The sequence below is a fragment of the Mauremys mutica genome, chromosome 2 (genome assembly GCF_020497125.1).
Source record: "Mauremys mutica isolate MM-2020 ecotype Southern chromosome 2, ASM2049712v1, whole genome shotgun sequence".
NCBI lineage: Eukaryota > Metazoa > Chordata > Testudines > Geoemydidae > Mauremys > Mauremys mutica.
In genome coordinates, this window is record NC_059073.1 from 261,730,287 (window position 1) to 261,747,105 (window position 16,819).

Consider the following 16,819-nt stretch of genomic DNA (forward strand, 5'->3'; position numbering starts at 1 on the left):
TTTGGGAGATCATACTATATTAAGTTTGTGTCACTGTCAGGCCGGCTTCAGGCACCAGCCCAGCAAGCAGCTGCTTGGGGTGGCCAATGGTGAGGGGCGGCACATCCGGGTCTTCGGCGGCAATTCAGCAGCGGGTCCCTCACTCCCTCTTGGAGTGAAGGACCAGCTGCCGAATTGCCACCGAGGACTGAAGCGGCGGCGGTAGAGATGCAGATCGTGATCGTGGCTTCTCCCCCCGCCTTTTTGCTGCTTGGGGCAGCAAAAACCCTGGAGCTGGCCCTGATCACTGTGGGCTAGGGATTGTGTTTAATTTCATAGGAGAGCGGGACTGCAGCCCTCCAAAAACTAAGAACAATTGTGGTGTTTAGGCAAATTCACTCAGGTTGTAACACCTCCCGAGAGGTACTAGCGCCTAGATATATTTGAATATACTAGTTCAAACTAGCTTCTCTAGAAACCAGCAGACAAAGAAAGGACTTGTGAATAAATAGCCTGAGTATCTAACTCAGTATCTTCTTTCTGATCCAGCAAACAGACAGGCTCTTCTGTCTAAGGGCAGCCCCAATCCTTCGTGGGAAGGGTTGGGAAAATTTGACCTATTCATGGGGGTGCTTGTTCTGAGCAAAGAGATGCTATGAACTTGTAACCACAGTAAATCCTCTGTGGGGTTTGAAGGACTGGTCATTTGCCAGACCCTTTGTTGGAATTGGGGTGATCTCTGGTAAGCTTATTAGCATGTGTATGGGTTATTTTCTTGCTTTTAATATTTTTTGGTAATGCTTTCACCTTAAGAATAAATGTGCTTACTTAGAAAGAGCTGTGTGGTAATATAATGGGCAATTACACTGTTCTAGCCTCAGAGGAGAAGGCAAAGAAGGCCTGCTTGGACAGAGAATTCACAGTGTAGTCAGGGAACTGAGCAGCCTGAAAATACCCTAGTCAGGAGGGAAAGAGATGTGGGTCCCCACCAAGAGAGGTGACTGCTGCGGAGCCAGAAGCTTAAGAATGAGTGTCCTTGCTGGACCATGGAGGGGGAATATAGGTGCAATTAGTTCTGTCACCATTCAGGGCATCTCCAAATACCCCTCTAATCAAGATTACTTTTAGTTTCTTTTTTAAATTAACTGTTTCCACAGCTTCAGTCTGTTTCCAGCCCCCCAGTAATTACACCCATCTGCTGACTAACATTTTTTAAAAAGTTAACTGCATAAGTATTATTTCACCATTACTTTTTATTTGCTGCATTGCATCTAATTCTGTTGTACAGCTAGTGTCTGGTCCACTTGGTGGCTTCCTGTGAGGGAACTGACAGTAATTAGATTGTATTTACTCTCTTGGTTGAGAAGTGGCAATGGCTTTGATGGAATTCTCCCAAGTGAACAATGTTCCACACTACATAGTTTGACTGAAGTGGCAAGAATCTTCCAGGGCAGAGTATAGGAGGGGCATTCAGAGGTTCATAGATTTTAAGACCATAAGGGACCATTAGGTCATCTAGATTGACCTAATGTGTAACACAGGCCATAGCATTTAATCCAGTCACTCCTGGATTGAGCCCAGTACTGCTGGATTGAAGCTGTAAACCAGGAGTCCTCTGGTCACTCCCGTTCACTCTTCATCTTAGTGAACATTTTACTCAAAATTATTACTTTTTAAACAAGAAGTAAATTAATGTCAAACAACCCAAAAAACCCTAATGAGAGAGGGGAGAATGTAAAAGTTAACCAGAAGTCAAATCTGTTGTGGTGGCAGCAGCATATAACTGGTAAGGGAGACAAAGAAAAGAAGACAAGACACTTTCACTGACACAAACAAGCAAACAGAGAAATAAAATTCTGAAAGCAAATGAGCACATAGACAAAGCAGCAAATGAACAAACAGTACACAAGACTAACACTATCTCGCTGGAGAAATAAATAAGCAAGCAGATGTAACAAAACAAGCAGCTGATCGGGGGGGCTCAACTAACATTGCGTGCAAGTGGAAGAAAATTCCACTGGACTTTATCCTAAAACACCCGATAGCGATGCCTTTATTAATTATACAAGCAATGGAGCTGTCAGGGATTGTTTGTGGTGGGCTTTGGATTTTTTTTCTTTTAAGTGATGAGACCAGACAAGTATGATTGTACTCAGGGCGGTTACCCTGTCCCGCTGTTTGTGCTGCTGTAGCTGTAATTCTGTTTTTAGTATGTAACTTAATTGAAGCTAGAGTGGGTATTACATTCTGGGGTTACGTTACCAGACTGGTAAGGGGTTACATCACCACTTGTGCTGTAACCCTGAGTGCCTTAAATGCTCTGATGTGGTTCACAGCCTGGACGTTGACAGGCTGCAAACAAGCACGCACTGAGTGTCTGTGTGCTAAGTAGCTCTGACTCAGCAGCTCTGAATCCAGCAGCCTGCTTGTTACTCCCCATCCACCAACTTTGGTTACATCTGGCAAGATGACCCCATCGCTCTCCGGTCCTGAATTTTCCCAAAACCATGCGCTCTTCAATGTCCAACCCTTTCCTGGACCATTCAGAGGAATAATAAGGTTTGTTTATGCCTATAAAAAGACAAAACGAACAGCTTATCACTTTAACTGGAGTTAACAATTCAGTTTGAACACAGCACAGGGTTGGTTTAGATTACAAGTAAAACGAGTTTATGAACAAAAGGAGAGGGATTTTGAGTTCAGGCTACAAGCAAATAAAAGTGAAAAACACTTGCTAGAGACTAAGACTTAACAAAACTATAGTGTTGGTTCAAGGTAAGATTCTTACCACACTTCCTTCTAGCAAGATGGCTCACCACTCCTTGGTTCGGGATCTCCCACAAAGTGCTCAGATCCTTTGTTTCCTTAGGTGAAAGATAACTTGGAGTTCTTTGCCCCTCTCTTTTATAGTCCAGTAAGCCTTTGAAATGCATTCTTCAGAAGGTTCTTCCACCCCAAAGTAAATTCAAGCTGTGAGGAAGGTGACATGGAGTCTCCGGGTGAAGGAAGTTCCATGCTGGTTTCTTCCTCTGCTGTTTTTTGCTAAAATGCACATTGATCTGTTCCTGAATTCTCTCACCCCTGCCATGATGCTGAGTGGTTGTTTCCTCCCCTTGTTGGCTTGACGGTCCTGTTTACCTTTTTTGTAAATACATTCCCATTATCCCTTAATGTGTCTTGAAAGCACCTTCAAGGTGCAGAACTACATTCCTTTGTCTAGGGTGGGGTAACTTCAGCCTTGCCTGTCAGACACACATTAAGAACATAATTTCCAATAAGTTTGTAATTTAGCATTTGTCCTCCATACATACACCCACAATATTAATGATCGGTGTGTTATTAGCTTTCTACTGATATCTGACATGACACCTTTTAGATACAGGTTATGACACTAGTGAGTTGGGGTACACTGGAGCTTTTCAGGCCAGCTGAAACTCACTAGTAGATACCAGTGAGCCCTGTGCCCATTTGCATTGGGATGCTGTTAGGGTTACAAGGGATTTATCTACTTCTCCTAGAAATGACACCTTCCAGCTGCAGTGTAGATCTACCCATAGCACCCTGGTAACACTCCTTGCAAGCTGTGGCCAGTGTATAGATAACTCTCCTGTCTTTATTGGATACACCAAATACTGACGGCATGGTACAGCCCCATTAATAGCATTCACACCGTCTTTACTATAGAGGGTGCCATCCAGAGAAAGACAAGTAGTTTTTGAGACAATGAGGGGAAAGACTGAAAAGTTTGCTGAAAAGTTTTTCACAGAAGGGTTGTTCACAGGGACGCTGTTAGAGGATTGGTTGTGTGAGCTCTTCTATATCTGGAGGCCTCACATGATAGGACTTTGAGTCATAGAATCATAGAGCATCTAGTCCAACCCCCTGCTCAAAGCAGGACCAATCCCCAACTAAATCATCCCAGCCAAGGCTTTGTCAAGCCTGACCTTAAAAACCTCTAAGGAAGGAGATTCTACCACCTCCCTAGGTAACCCATTCCAGTGCTTCACCACCCTCCTAGAGAAAAAGTTTTTTCTAATCTCCAACCTAAACCTCCCCCTCTGCAACTTGAGACCATTACTCCTTGTTCTGTCATCTGGTACCACTGAGAACAGTCTAGATCCATCCTCTTTGGACCCCCCTTTCAGGTAGTTGAAAGCAGCTATCAAATCCCCCCTCATTCTTCTCTTCTGCAGACTAAATAATCCCAGTTCCCTCAGTCTCTCCTCATAAATCATGTGCTCCATCCCCCTAATCATTTTTGTTGCCCTCTGCTGGACTCTTTCCAATTTTTCTACATCCCTTTATCTTCTCATAATGCTGCTCTAAGTGATGCCCATCTCATCCTGTTGCTCAGCTACCTTGTCATACGCTAATGTATTGCATAAGTGGAAGGATGGTTCAGTGCTTAGAGTGCTTTCCTGTGCTGTGGGAGAACTGGATTCAATGCTGTGCCCAAAAGAGCTAACACAATCTGGGCATGCGTAAACAGGAATCTCTAGTAGGAACAGAAAGACTATTTTACCTCTGTATTGGTGTGACTGCTGCTGAAATACTGTGTCCTGGTTCTGGTGCCCACAATTCAAGAAGGATATTGATATATGATAGAGGGCTCAGAGAAGAGCTATGAGAATGATTAAAGAATTAGAAAACATGCCTTATAGACTAAAACAGCTCAATCTATTTAGGTAACAAAGAGAAGGGTGACTTGATTACAGTCTGTAAGTGCCTACATGGAGGCTAATAATAATAATAATGGGCTCATTAATCTAAGAGAGACAGATATAACATGATCCAATGGCTGGAAGTTAAAGCTAGACAAATTCAGACAGGAAATAAGGCATAAATTGTTAACAATGAGAGTAGTTAACCACTGGAGCAATTTGTCAAGGCTTGTGGTGGATTCATCATCACTGACAATTTTAAAATCAAGATTGGATGTTTTTCTACAAGCTCTGCTCTAGGAATTATTCTGGGGACGATCTATGGCCTGTGCTATTCAGGAGGTCAGACTAGCTGATCACAGTGGTCTCTTCTGGCCTTAGGATCTATGAATCCCTCCTCTACCAGAAATCTTGGGAAAGTCACTTAGCATTTCTGTGCCTCAGGTCCTCATCTGTAAAAAGGGGATAATTGCACTTCCATACCTCACCAGGGTGTTGTGAGGATAAATACATTAAAGATTGTGAGGTGCTCAGACACTACAGTAAGGGGGACTGTATAAATACCTTAGCAGATGGCTGATACATTTCATTTGTATAAATTGCCTTAGATCCAGGCACTTAGTGTATTTACTCACACCTAATGATATGTGCGGTAGTCAGTACTATTGTACAAGCCACTCAGCGTCAATTTACTTTGTGTTGTAAGACTGCATTGCTCTCCTTCATGGGAAAAGTGTGACTTTGTCCACTGTCCTGACAAAGAGCGTATGTCTTAATCAAACCCAGGGTATGTTTCCTTTATTGAGACTTTCTAGAAACATGAACCAACTTGTAAAGTTGTTTATATTTTATAAAAACTTACTAAAACTTTGATGTATGTGATCAGTTCACGTCAAACCTTTTAAACGACCAGATCTGTGATGATGGTAATTGTAATTAAAATAAAATGGAAACATTCCATGTCATGACTTCATAATTGGCCTATTCAAATCTAGTTCCTGCTTATTTGCTCTTTATATTAGATTATAGTAGAAGTGTGTCTGCTGAAAGCAATCTTGAAGAAGTTGGCTTTATGTATTGATTTTATAGTGTAATTTGAATTCACAAAATCAGAGTAAATGTATAATTTTAGTTCTGCAGCCATAAAAGACACTGCCAGCCCTTTTAGGCCTTTTAAGGACAGTTAAACAGGATGAATGACTTGCAAATTTAGAATCAATGTTATTAATTGTATTTGGATATACAGGTTTTGCCTTGTGTCTCTATACGGAGTACTCTGCTGGGTGAAGTCAGCAACAACCATTACTTTAGGGGGAAACATTTGGAGGATAGCACAGTAGTGGGTGATGTTCCAAATCTAGCCAAAAGGACAGAAATGAATTAGATAAAACACTCACTCCTACGGTGATTGAATTTGGCAAGTCATTGAATGGTTGGGTCATTTATATCTAAAGAGAATGCCACTAGCATTTTAGCAATCAGTAGTTGGATTGTATTTATGGCTTTATCAAACATAATGTATTTAGTGAGAGAGACACTTTTACTTAGTTAACTGAAATAAAGCCCTCGCGTGTTGGAATCTAGTGGTGTCGGTGTAAATTTTAAGCTTTAGTTGTGGGTGGGTATAATGTCATCAGCACATGCTGAGGGTTGTATTGAATTCTATTTAAATTCTTATACCCTTTATGGTGGAACTTCTCTGCCCACTGAAAGTGCTTAACCGCTTCCTGGTTCACAGAGGCCTGGGGCCTATGCACCCACTCGCACAAATCAAAATGCTGTTATGCATAATCATTTGTTTGTGTAGTAGCTGGCCAAAAAAGGCATTTAGATTCAGTGCATTTTATCAAAAACATCACGAGTTGCATGTTCCCAGATCCTATATAGTCAATATAGCTAATTACTCCAACTTCTCACATTCAAAGGGCTTTCTTTAGAACCAGAAGGGCTAAAATGTAATTTAAAAAAAAAGATTCTGTGGACTATCTTGTGTAATTGCCCCACCTCCATCTCAGTTGCTCTGGTTCCATCTTAATGAAGGCATCCGCTGAATGTGCAATAATGATTTTTAACAGCGAATAAAATATTGGACTATCTTGAGCAATTCACAGTGATGGGCCAGATCCTCAATGTGCATAAATCATTGTGGTTCCATTCATGTTAAGATGAGGGTCTGGCGCAATGTGTAGATCTTTTCTCAGTTATCCCTGAACTCAGTTTGCGTGAGTAACTTAAATCATTCCTTTTAACGTGCATTACTGTGCAATTGTCCACATTTAAGTTCATCTGCTGTCCTGCTATTCAGTAACCTAAGGCCCTAACATTACTGTGATGGTTCTTGGGGTACCCAGGAACTGTGAGTCATCTTGTTGCCCTCCTGCCTCCAGCATGAGGGAGACTTGCTTGTGCTTAACTTACTGTCAGCTCCAGGACACCACCACCCTGTTACACACCCATGCACTCTCCTCTGGGCTATGCCAGCCCTTATTTTGCTTTGCAGGTTAACAATAGGTGCACTCCAGTCCTGGAGCCCCTTCAAAGCATTCCCTTGTAGTATTCAGCCCCGTATCCACTGAACACTCATGGAAATATCAGGGCTGCTGTCCCCAAGAGAACAATTTACACACCAGCTTGTATGATTCAGTTCAGGATCAGCACCTTGTTTAACATCATAAGAGCAGCCATACTAGGTCAGACCAATGATCCATCTAGTCCAGTATCCTGTCTCCGACAGTGACTAGTGCCTGATGCTTTAGAGGAAATAAACAGAACAGGGCAATTATTGAATGATCCATCTCCTGTCATCCAGTCCCAGCTTCTGATAGTCAGAGGATTAGGGACACCTGGAGCACAGGGTTGTGCCCTGATCATTTTGGCTAATAGTCACGGATGAACTTATCCTTCATGAATTTATCTAATTCTTTTTTGAACCCACTTTTGGTTTTGGCCTTCACAACATCCCCTGGCAGTGTGTTCCACAGGTGCTGTGTGTTGTCTGAAGAAGTATTTCCTTCTATTTGTTTTAAACTTGCTGCCTATTAATTTTATTGGGTGACCCCAGTTCTTGTGTTATGTGAAAGGATAAAGAAAACTTATTCACTTTCTCCCAATCAGTAATGATTTTATAGACCTCTATCTTATCCCTCCCCTTATTCATTTCTTTTCTAAGATGAACAGTCCCAGTATTTTGAATCTTTCCTCATATGGAAGCTGTTCCATACCCCAATCATTTTTGTTTCCCTTCTCTGTACCTTTTCCAATTCTAATGTATCTTTTTTGAGATGGAGCAACCAGAACTGCACACTGTATTCAAGGTGTGGGTGAACAATGGATTTATACAGTGGTATTCTCATATTTTCTGTTTTATTTATCTATCCCTTTTCTAATGGTTCCTAACAATCTGTTAGCCTTTTTGACTGCCACTGCATACTGAGCAGATATTTTCAGAGTGCTAGCAGTTAATTTAGACTCCATCATTTGTATGTATAGTTGGGATTATTTTTTCTACTGTGCATTACTTTGCACTTATCAACCTTGAATTTCAGACCACACTTACTTATATTCACATGTGAAAACACAAATAAAGTTATTACCACAGATTCAACAGTAAAGTAATAGTGAGTAAGGACACTGGAAACAGAAGGTTATGTATAAAATAAAACCATAACATGCTTTCTAGAGACTAAATTTAACTGATTACTCTATTATCTAAAGAAGTTTATCTCACCCAAAGTCTTTTCTACAGCATTTCACCCAATATTTGTTGAGATCCAGCTTTCATGTAAACACACTGCCCATTTACTTCCTAGATGCGGGATAAGGTGGTGTTGTCTTTGCCTTCTTTTTATATCCCCAAAGTTCATTGTCTGTACTCAGAGACAGGATATCTCCCCCATGGTTTGTTTTTCCTGTGTGCTCTTCCCTGTTGACTTCACATCTCTTTGATAACTTTGTATGTAAATGAGCATCCATTGGGTTAGCTTACAATACTCAATTAACATCTCAACAGAGAGACTGTTTGATAGAAAACCTGTTTCTCCACCTCTGCTGTTATACAGAATTTAAGAATATAGTTTCTGTACATATACATAACTCCTTATGTAGTATGTGTACATACATTTCACAGTGGTAGCAATGACCAGTGTGACCCTGGTTTTCATGTAAGGCCTCACATGACATTCTTTGTAGAAAATGTACATACCACAATCAGGATATTCTTACAACTCTCTTGCCAGTTGGAATTAGAGTTCACATTCTCAGAGAGATTTCCACAAGTATAAAATTAAACATCTGTGTATGTCTTTGCAGAATAAGGACCTAATGTTGTATGATCCTTATGGAATTCACAACCCTCACTAGTTTTGATTAACCTAAATAACTTTGCTTTGCCAACAAGCTTTGCAATTTTAATTCCTTGTTCATTCACACCAAAGTCCAAAGCCTTTTGAAAGTCTAAGTAAGTAAAATGGACCAATTGTTTATTATCTACTGTTTGTTAAAACTTTTTCAAATAATTCTGTTGTCAGAGAGGCACAAAAGTTGTGCTAAATTTGTTTCAGTCACATCCATTTAAGTGCTTTATAACTCTGTATAAAGTATGGAGGGTCATGCTGTGACAGTCATTCCAGAGGAAAATATAGAAGTATTTTAACAGTTAGTATAAAATTCCCTAACCAAAGAAGTCGCTTGGCTTGTCAGCCTGTGGGAAAGCAACCGTGCCCAAAGAAGCTGCATTATTTCAATATAGATATTTAATGATTCCCCAGAGTGGAAGAAATACAGATTTCTTCCTGACACAAGAAGACAAAGTATTCCCACCAGAAATCAGGGAGATAGAACAAGACTGTTTTATTCAGTCGGGATGCAAAAGTCTCCATGTTCTTTTTTTTTCCTGGCCCCTTACATACTATTGAAATGCGGTGTGGATTTATCTTATATTAAGGGAGTGGACTGGGGGAACCTAAAATCTTCAGACGGGATTACATGGAAATTAAAATTTCAAAAGGTATTAATACATGTTCCCTGATGCCGTGTGCAAAAGCAGCTAAAATGATAAATACATAAAATATGAATTAAAATATCTTAACACACAGGAAAGTGATTATATTAAAAGCACTTCCAAAAAGAGAGTGCTTTTGAACATGTAAATGTGGAGGAGACAGATGGATGCAGAAGTCCAAGGTTATCAATATCCATGCCTTAGGGAGCACCTCATAAAGGATTCATCACCTTCTGATTCGAGGCACAAAGGTGAACCCCTAAAATGCATGAAATATCAGAGCACAGAAATCTGTTAGGAGATTTCAGTTTTATTTAGTCTCTCCCTAGTGAGATCTCTAAGATTCAGCAGATTCATCTTAGAATATACCATTTTATAGGCAGCTTGTGTAGAAAATCATAGGGCTGCTGGAATATGACCACAGGTGACCATTTAGTGCACAAATGTCCTTTTACATTTCTTCACTGGATGCAAATGGTTGGTGAAACATTGCTAGAAGCCCTACTGAGGTCTAGGGTGACCAGACAGCAAGTGTGAAAAATCGGGATGGGGGTGGGAGGTAATAGGACCTATACAAGAAAAAGGTCAAAAAATCGGGACTGTGTTCCAAAAGGGTTAAAAACAACTAGGAATGAACATTTGTATCCTGCTTGCACTAGGATTTGCAATGGTGTTACTTAACTTGTTCAAACATGTTTAAAAATATTAGTGTAGACAAAATCCAAGAGGCAATTACAGTAGTCATGATTCATGGCCAGAAGGTTATGTATTGTGTCTGCAAGTTCACCACAAATTGCACTGTTGAATGAAAACATTTTTGTACTATATCCAACATGTAGCTTTCCAGGGAAAAGATGTTTCTGAAAATAATGCCAAGTTTCTTAACTTTACTATTTCTGAACATGCCTCTGCAGTAAATGAAAATTCACTCCTTTGTGGGTAGAAATCTTGCCCATAACATATCTATTGAACAACACTATAGATATCTTAGATCCTTTAGACACATGGCACTGTGGTGTTTAGATGTGCTTGTAATTATTAGAACTGGGAGCACTGGCTGTTGGGAGTCTGAAAGCACAGGAAACAGGAAGGAGGGGGGTAGAGTTGAGGAGGCTGAGTGAAAGTTACAAAGTGTGCAGCAGCAGCTTGGTAAAAAGGTTTCCACTGTAAAAATAAAGTTCTGTTGAAGCTTGTTAGTACCTTGCCTGCTTGATACAACAGGCACTTCAATTGCTTGGTGGTGAAATACAAATACAAGATAACTACTGACTGTTTTCTTTTCAATATTATAGGTATAGAACCATAGAAACGTAGGGCTAGAAAGGAACTTGAGAGATCCTCTGTTCATCCCCCTATGCTGAGACAGGACTAAATATACCTAAACCATGCCCGACAGGTGTTTGTGAAAAACCTCCAGTAAAAAAAGTAAAAACAGCCTCCTCTGGTAACCAGTTCCATGCACAGCTATCTTTATAGCTAGAATATTTTTTCTTAATATCAGAGGGGTAGCTGTGTTAGTCTGGTTCTGTAGAAGCAGCAAAGAATTCTGTGGCACCTTATAGACTAACAGACGTTTTGCAGCATGAGCTTTCGTGGGTGAATACCCACTTCTTCGGATGCAAGTATTCACCCACGAAAGCTCATGCTGCAAAATGTCTGTTAGTCTATAAGGTGCCAAAGAATTCTTTGCTGCTTTTTCTTAATATGTAACCTAAATTTTCCTTGCTGCAGATTAAGACAATTACTTCTTTTCCTACCTTCAGTGGACATTGAGAACAATTGATCACAATCCTCTTTATAACAGCCCTTAACATATTGAAGACTGTCCTTAGATTCCTCACTTAGTTTTCTTTTCTCAAGACTAAATATGCCCAGTGTTTGTAACCTTTTCTTTTACATCTGGATTTCTAAATTTTTAGCGTTTTTGTTGCTCTTCTCTGGACCATCTCCATTTTTTCTGCATCTTTCTCCAAGTATGATGTCCAGAACTGGACACAGTACTCCAGCTGAGGTCCTCACCAGTGCTGAGTAAAGCAAAATTAATATGACATTCTTGCTAATACCCCCGACATTGATATTAACCTTTTTCACAACTGCATCACATTGTTGGCTCAAGTTCAATTTGTGATCTACAGTTACCCCCAGATCCTTTTCAGCACAACTATTGAATTGTCAGTTATTCCCCATTTTGTAGTTGTGCATTTAATTTTTCCTTCCTAAATGTAGTTATTGGCACATGTCTTTACTGAATTTTATCATATTGATTTCAGGCCAATTTTTCAATTTCTCAAGCTCATTTTTAATTCCAACCCTGTACTTTAAAGTGCTAGCAACCCCTCCCAGCTTGGTGTCAGCTGCAAATGTTATGCATACTCTCCACTCCATTATCCAAGTCATAAATCAAAATGTTGATTAGTACTGGACCCAGGACATATCCTTGCAGGACCCCACTAGATATGTCCCTTCAGTTTGACAGCAAACCATTGATAATTACTCTTTTGGGTATGTTTTGTCAACCAATTTTGCACTGACCTTATAGTAATTTCATATAGACCACATTTCCCTAGTTTGCTTATGAGAATGTCACGTGGGACAATGTCAAAAGCCTTACTAAAATCAAGATATATCATGTCTACCATTTCCTGCCCCCCATCAACTAAGCCAGTAACCCTGTCAAAGAAGGATATTAGGTTGTTGTGGCATGATTTGTTCTTGACAAATTCAAGTTGGCTATTATTTGTCACTCTATTGTTCTCTTAACCTTGACTTACTTCATGTGTCATTGGTATGGAGAGGTACCCAGAGCCAGTACTATTATATTCTTGGTTATCTTTCTTAAAAACAGGAGGTTTGAAGTGGATAATAGTTGGAAAACACTGCAGTACCCAGAGAAGCATTCTTGAAGTGGACCTCCATATTCTTAAGGATGCTAAATGAGGCATTGCTAGTGCCTGTCAGTAATAGCGCCATGGGACAGCCACTGGCTTTGAGCAGCTGCAGCTACAAAAAAACAATTTTGTCGGAAATGATGTTCAACTCAGCTCCAACTCAGTTAGGAGCCCTTGGGTTTCATAATACAAAGGCATAGTAAGAACTGCCCAGTCTTTCAATCTATCCCATGAAGTACATCAAACACTTGTCACAGTGATCAGCTGACATAACTATTATTGATAGAAGGGAATCTCAGTTAGTCAGTGTGAAGTGGGGTTTTGAGTCCAAGGCTGGCAGTTTTGCCTAGTGACAGTACTCTGGATGGTGAGAGTCAGAGGCCGCCTTGTCTATCGGCAGGGTTCAGCAGCTGTATTCAATGACTGCGTTGCCCAGTGATGAGAGTCAGTGGCTGGGGGTAGGGAACTCCAAATCTTCCCTTCTCCACTGGGTTCCAACCCAGGGCTGTTCAAAATAATGGTCCAGATACATGGCCTAGGGATGGGTGCCCTTACACCTGTTCCTTCGATCACGTCCTACTCCTACGTCTGTTCCTTCATCTGCACCATGGGTCTGTGTGGGGTCCCTCTGGGAGTCCTCTTGTGTCACTCCATGGAGCATCTTCCCCTCTCTGCAGTGACTGGTCGTCCTTGGTCTCCATGGTTGAAAGGCCTGCAGCAGCTTGACTTGTGAGCCCCAGCGGCTTCTCTGCAGGAGGTTGCAGCACCCAACTGCTCTCCTGCTCAGTCAGCTCAGAGTGAGCTGAGCTGCTCCCTTTTGAGCTCTCCCTGCACTCGGAGCATGCTCAGCAATGGGCGAGGGTGTGTGTCTTTCTGTGTCCAGAGCAATTCCTTAACCTTTGTGGGCAGGGGCGGCTCTAGGAATTTTGCCGCCCCAAGCACGGCAAGCAGGTCCTGCGGGAGGTCCTCCGAAGCCGCGGGACCAGCGGACCCTCCACAGGCACGCCTGTGGGAGGTCCGCCGAAGCCGCGGGACCAGCGGACCCTCCACAGGCACGCCTGTGGGAGGTCCGCCGAAGCCGCGGGACCAGCGGACCCTCCGCAGGCAAACCACGGAGGCAGCCTGCCTGCTGCCCTCATGGCGCCGGCAGAGCGCCCCCTGCGGCTTGCCGCCCCAAGCACGCACTTGGCGTGCTGGGGCCTGGAGCCGCCCCTGTTTGTGGGGTTGGTATGCCCCGTCAGTCAGATTGTGAACTCCCTGAATGAGATCATCTGGAGAGTTCCTTGCAGAGACTTTGTTCAAGGGAAAAAAGGATCCCTTGGCCCCAGTTCTTCTGTAAAACATTTTCATAAAGTCTTTAAAAATTACTGTCTTATTTACAACAGATATGGTGGTCCCCAATCAAAGCCACAGGAGAGATTTGCTATAAAAAAATTTTCTTAATGGGAAGCAAGGGGATTTTTCAAAGGACCCTTCTGCCACCCTGCCTCGCTGAGGAGAGACAGCCTACAGTAAAATTGCCTTGTTTGAAAGGAAAACAATGGCTTTATAGAGTGATTTATGACTGCATGTTGGATGAAGTAGGTAGTTAAGAAATGGGAAATGCAGTGTCTACATTTTATCTTATTATATAAGCTGTAGATGTACTGTATATAAATCATTTAACTTATTGGAACAAGATTTATAGTGGGAGGAGAGGATTGATCAATTTTTATTTTACTTACAACAATAAGCAAATGATAATGGGAACATAATGTTTAGGCCTCAGAGTGGCATAGATAGGATTAAGGGGTACAGTACTTGGCTAGATTTAGAGTCCTTAAAAGTGAATGACTGAATCAGCATTCTCAGACAAAAGTTGCGGGAAATAAAGTTATATGCTTTCATTCTAAAAAGCCACTTTTGGTATATAATACAATTTAAGAACATTCATACATATTACAGAAACCAGGTTATTGGCATTAAATATGCATGTGAAAAGGTTTGAAGGACTATTTGAAATCCAAACAGTACAGACCAAATTCTGCCTTTAAATTCATCATCGCAACTCCCATGATCTAAATCAATACATCTACATTCAAAGGCAAAATTTGTGTTTAAACAACATTCAGAACTGAAGAGGGAATGAGATGTTATGGTTGAAGTCTATTAAACTTGAACTACTGTATCAGGATTAATAATATTTATAGGTAATTATTGTGCCAGGCACTGTACAGACAAGCATGAAGGTTTCTGTCATAAATAGCTCAGAACCTAAATAGCAAACAAATAATATTTTCTAATGTCATGCATCCTTTTCTGTTTTCTAGAGCATCAGGGCTTCAGGCCTGGTTCTTTTGGAAACAATCCTTTTTGGATCACTCCTCCTGTACTTCCCGGTGAGTTATGTTGTTGTTTTTAAACTGCTTTTATTGCCGAACTTTTAAAACGTAAGCAGTTTGGTGATAAATACAGATATCAAAACTATGTACATACTAGGTAAGTTAATACAATTATTTTAATGTACTGTGTGCAGTAAGTGCTCTTAACTTTTTGGTATTTCTGATAATTCCAAGTGCAGGGAATATTATAGAGAGAATATTGCAAATACACTAAATAGTGATATTTTTAAAAAAAGGGGGGGGACTTTCTAAGGTTGCCTATTGTATGTTCCCAGTTGAACAGAATATCAAAAGCTGGAAACTAGGTCCTCTACTGTACTTAAAAATAACAAAAATGTCAAGTTTGTGTATAAAGAACAAAGACTGAATATATCTAATGCTTTCTGGAGTTTATTACAAAGCAGGGGAGTTATTTTAATGTTTTATTAAATATCTCTGAAACTGTGACATATCTGGAATACCTTATGTTTGAGAATATGTGTTATTTATGTAGCGTAAGTGTAGTGTAAGTTTAGGAAGATGTGTTGTTATTTATATAGTGTAAGTGGGCAAAATATGGAACAATGTAGTTCTGGTTGTTTTAGCTGGAATACTTAATGAATCAGTTGAGTTTTCTGGAATTTTTGAAAAGAGAGAGCCAAAATATCTTGGTGCAAGTTTGTGGTCATGCAGTCTAAGGTCTAAGGAGTGGATGGAAGAAAGAAGGGTGGAAGTGGACGAAGGGGGAAGAGGATAGGAATCAAGAAGTGATGGAGGAGGAAATAGAATTAGAGACTGCTTTGAATATGGTTATGTTCTAATTTATAGCTTTCCCCAGTGGTCAAATGCTTATATGGCTTTTACAGAGCTCCCACTCACTAATGAGACCCTGGAAAGCAAAACACCCAGGCAAACATGTAAACAATTTGCAAACATGGCGTACTAAAGGAGGGGAGATAAATGCTATAATAAAGACAAATCCCGCAGGAGTTTGTTTTCTAAATTGTTCAAAATTGTGTTGCTCTTTTAGGTTAAAAGTAAAAAAAGGTGTTTGTTAATTGCTAGGATAGTTTTATTTGGAATTTCATCTTTAATTCTGAGGTTGTTAGGAAGAAGATTTCATTTTTTAATGTTTTTGTGTTACTGACATCACCATTAGAAGAAACCAATGAGGAACATGTTAAGGCCAGTCATGCAGTGCTTGGAACAGAAATATAATCATACTTAACACTTAGTTAGTGGTTCACATGTTCAGAGCATTGTACAAATGCTAATTAATTCTCACAATAACCCTCTGAGGTAAATAATTATTACCCCCATTTCACTGGGTCTGTCTTTACTTATGTGAGAGCAGCACCCAGGTGCTAGAGGCCAAAATTGAATCCCAGATGAGGAAGAGGTGAAATGATGTGCCTAAAATCCCACAGCTAATCAGTGTCAGAGCTGGGATTTTAGAATATCACACCCTTTCTGACTCCCAGCCTGTGCTCATTGCTTTAGAGTTCATTGCCTCACAGTCTGAATGTCAATGAAACCAGTACTTCTGGTCAAAGATGTAACTACCTTTCCGCTCTCTAACACGCAACCTTATCCTCTCATCTCCTCCTCTCAGTCCATCCGTGTATCCCTCTCTCTCCCTGACAATCCAACCTTTCCCAGCCTTGTACTCTGACCCCTTATAGACTTGCCCAGGCCTAGATTAAAGGGTAGGCACCAATAAACTTGGGTCTAGGGTCCCTACCACAGTAAGATGGTGAGTTCAGAATCCCTGCTTTAGTTTTAAAACAAAAACAATGTAAGCCTCCGGCCCTCATAGCTATGAAAAGAAGCGTCAAAGTGTGAACTGGGTGTAACTGCTGCAGTTAGGAGTGTTTGAATCTGTAGAGAGCATTCAGCAGAGAAGGAAGGGCAGTCACAAAAGCTGGGTAAGAA

The 16,819-nt window shown here is 40.8% G+C and overlaps 1 protein-coding gene across 1 annotated transcript in view; it reads left to right on the plus strand.

The window, feature by feature from the left end:
- The window catches only part of GPR158 (G protein-coupled receptor 158), a 326,593-nt gene that overhangs the window by 185,743 nt on the left and 124,031 nt on the right, over window positions 1–16,819 (plus strand). The window contains exon 5 of the mRNA XM_045003693.1: window positions 14,837–14,905. Within this exon, the coding sequence (XP_044859628.1) occupies window positions 14,837–14,905 (69 nt within the window). The remainder of the gene's footprint in view (window positions 1–14,836; window positions 14,906–16,819) is intronic.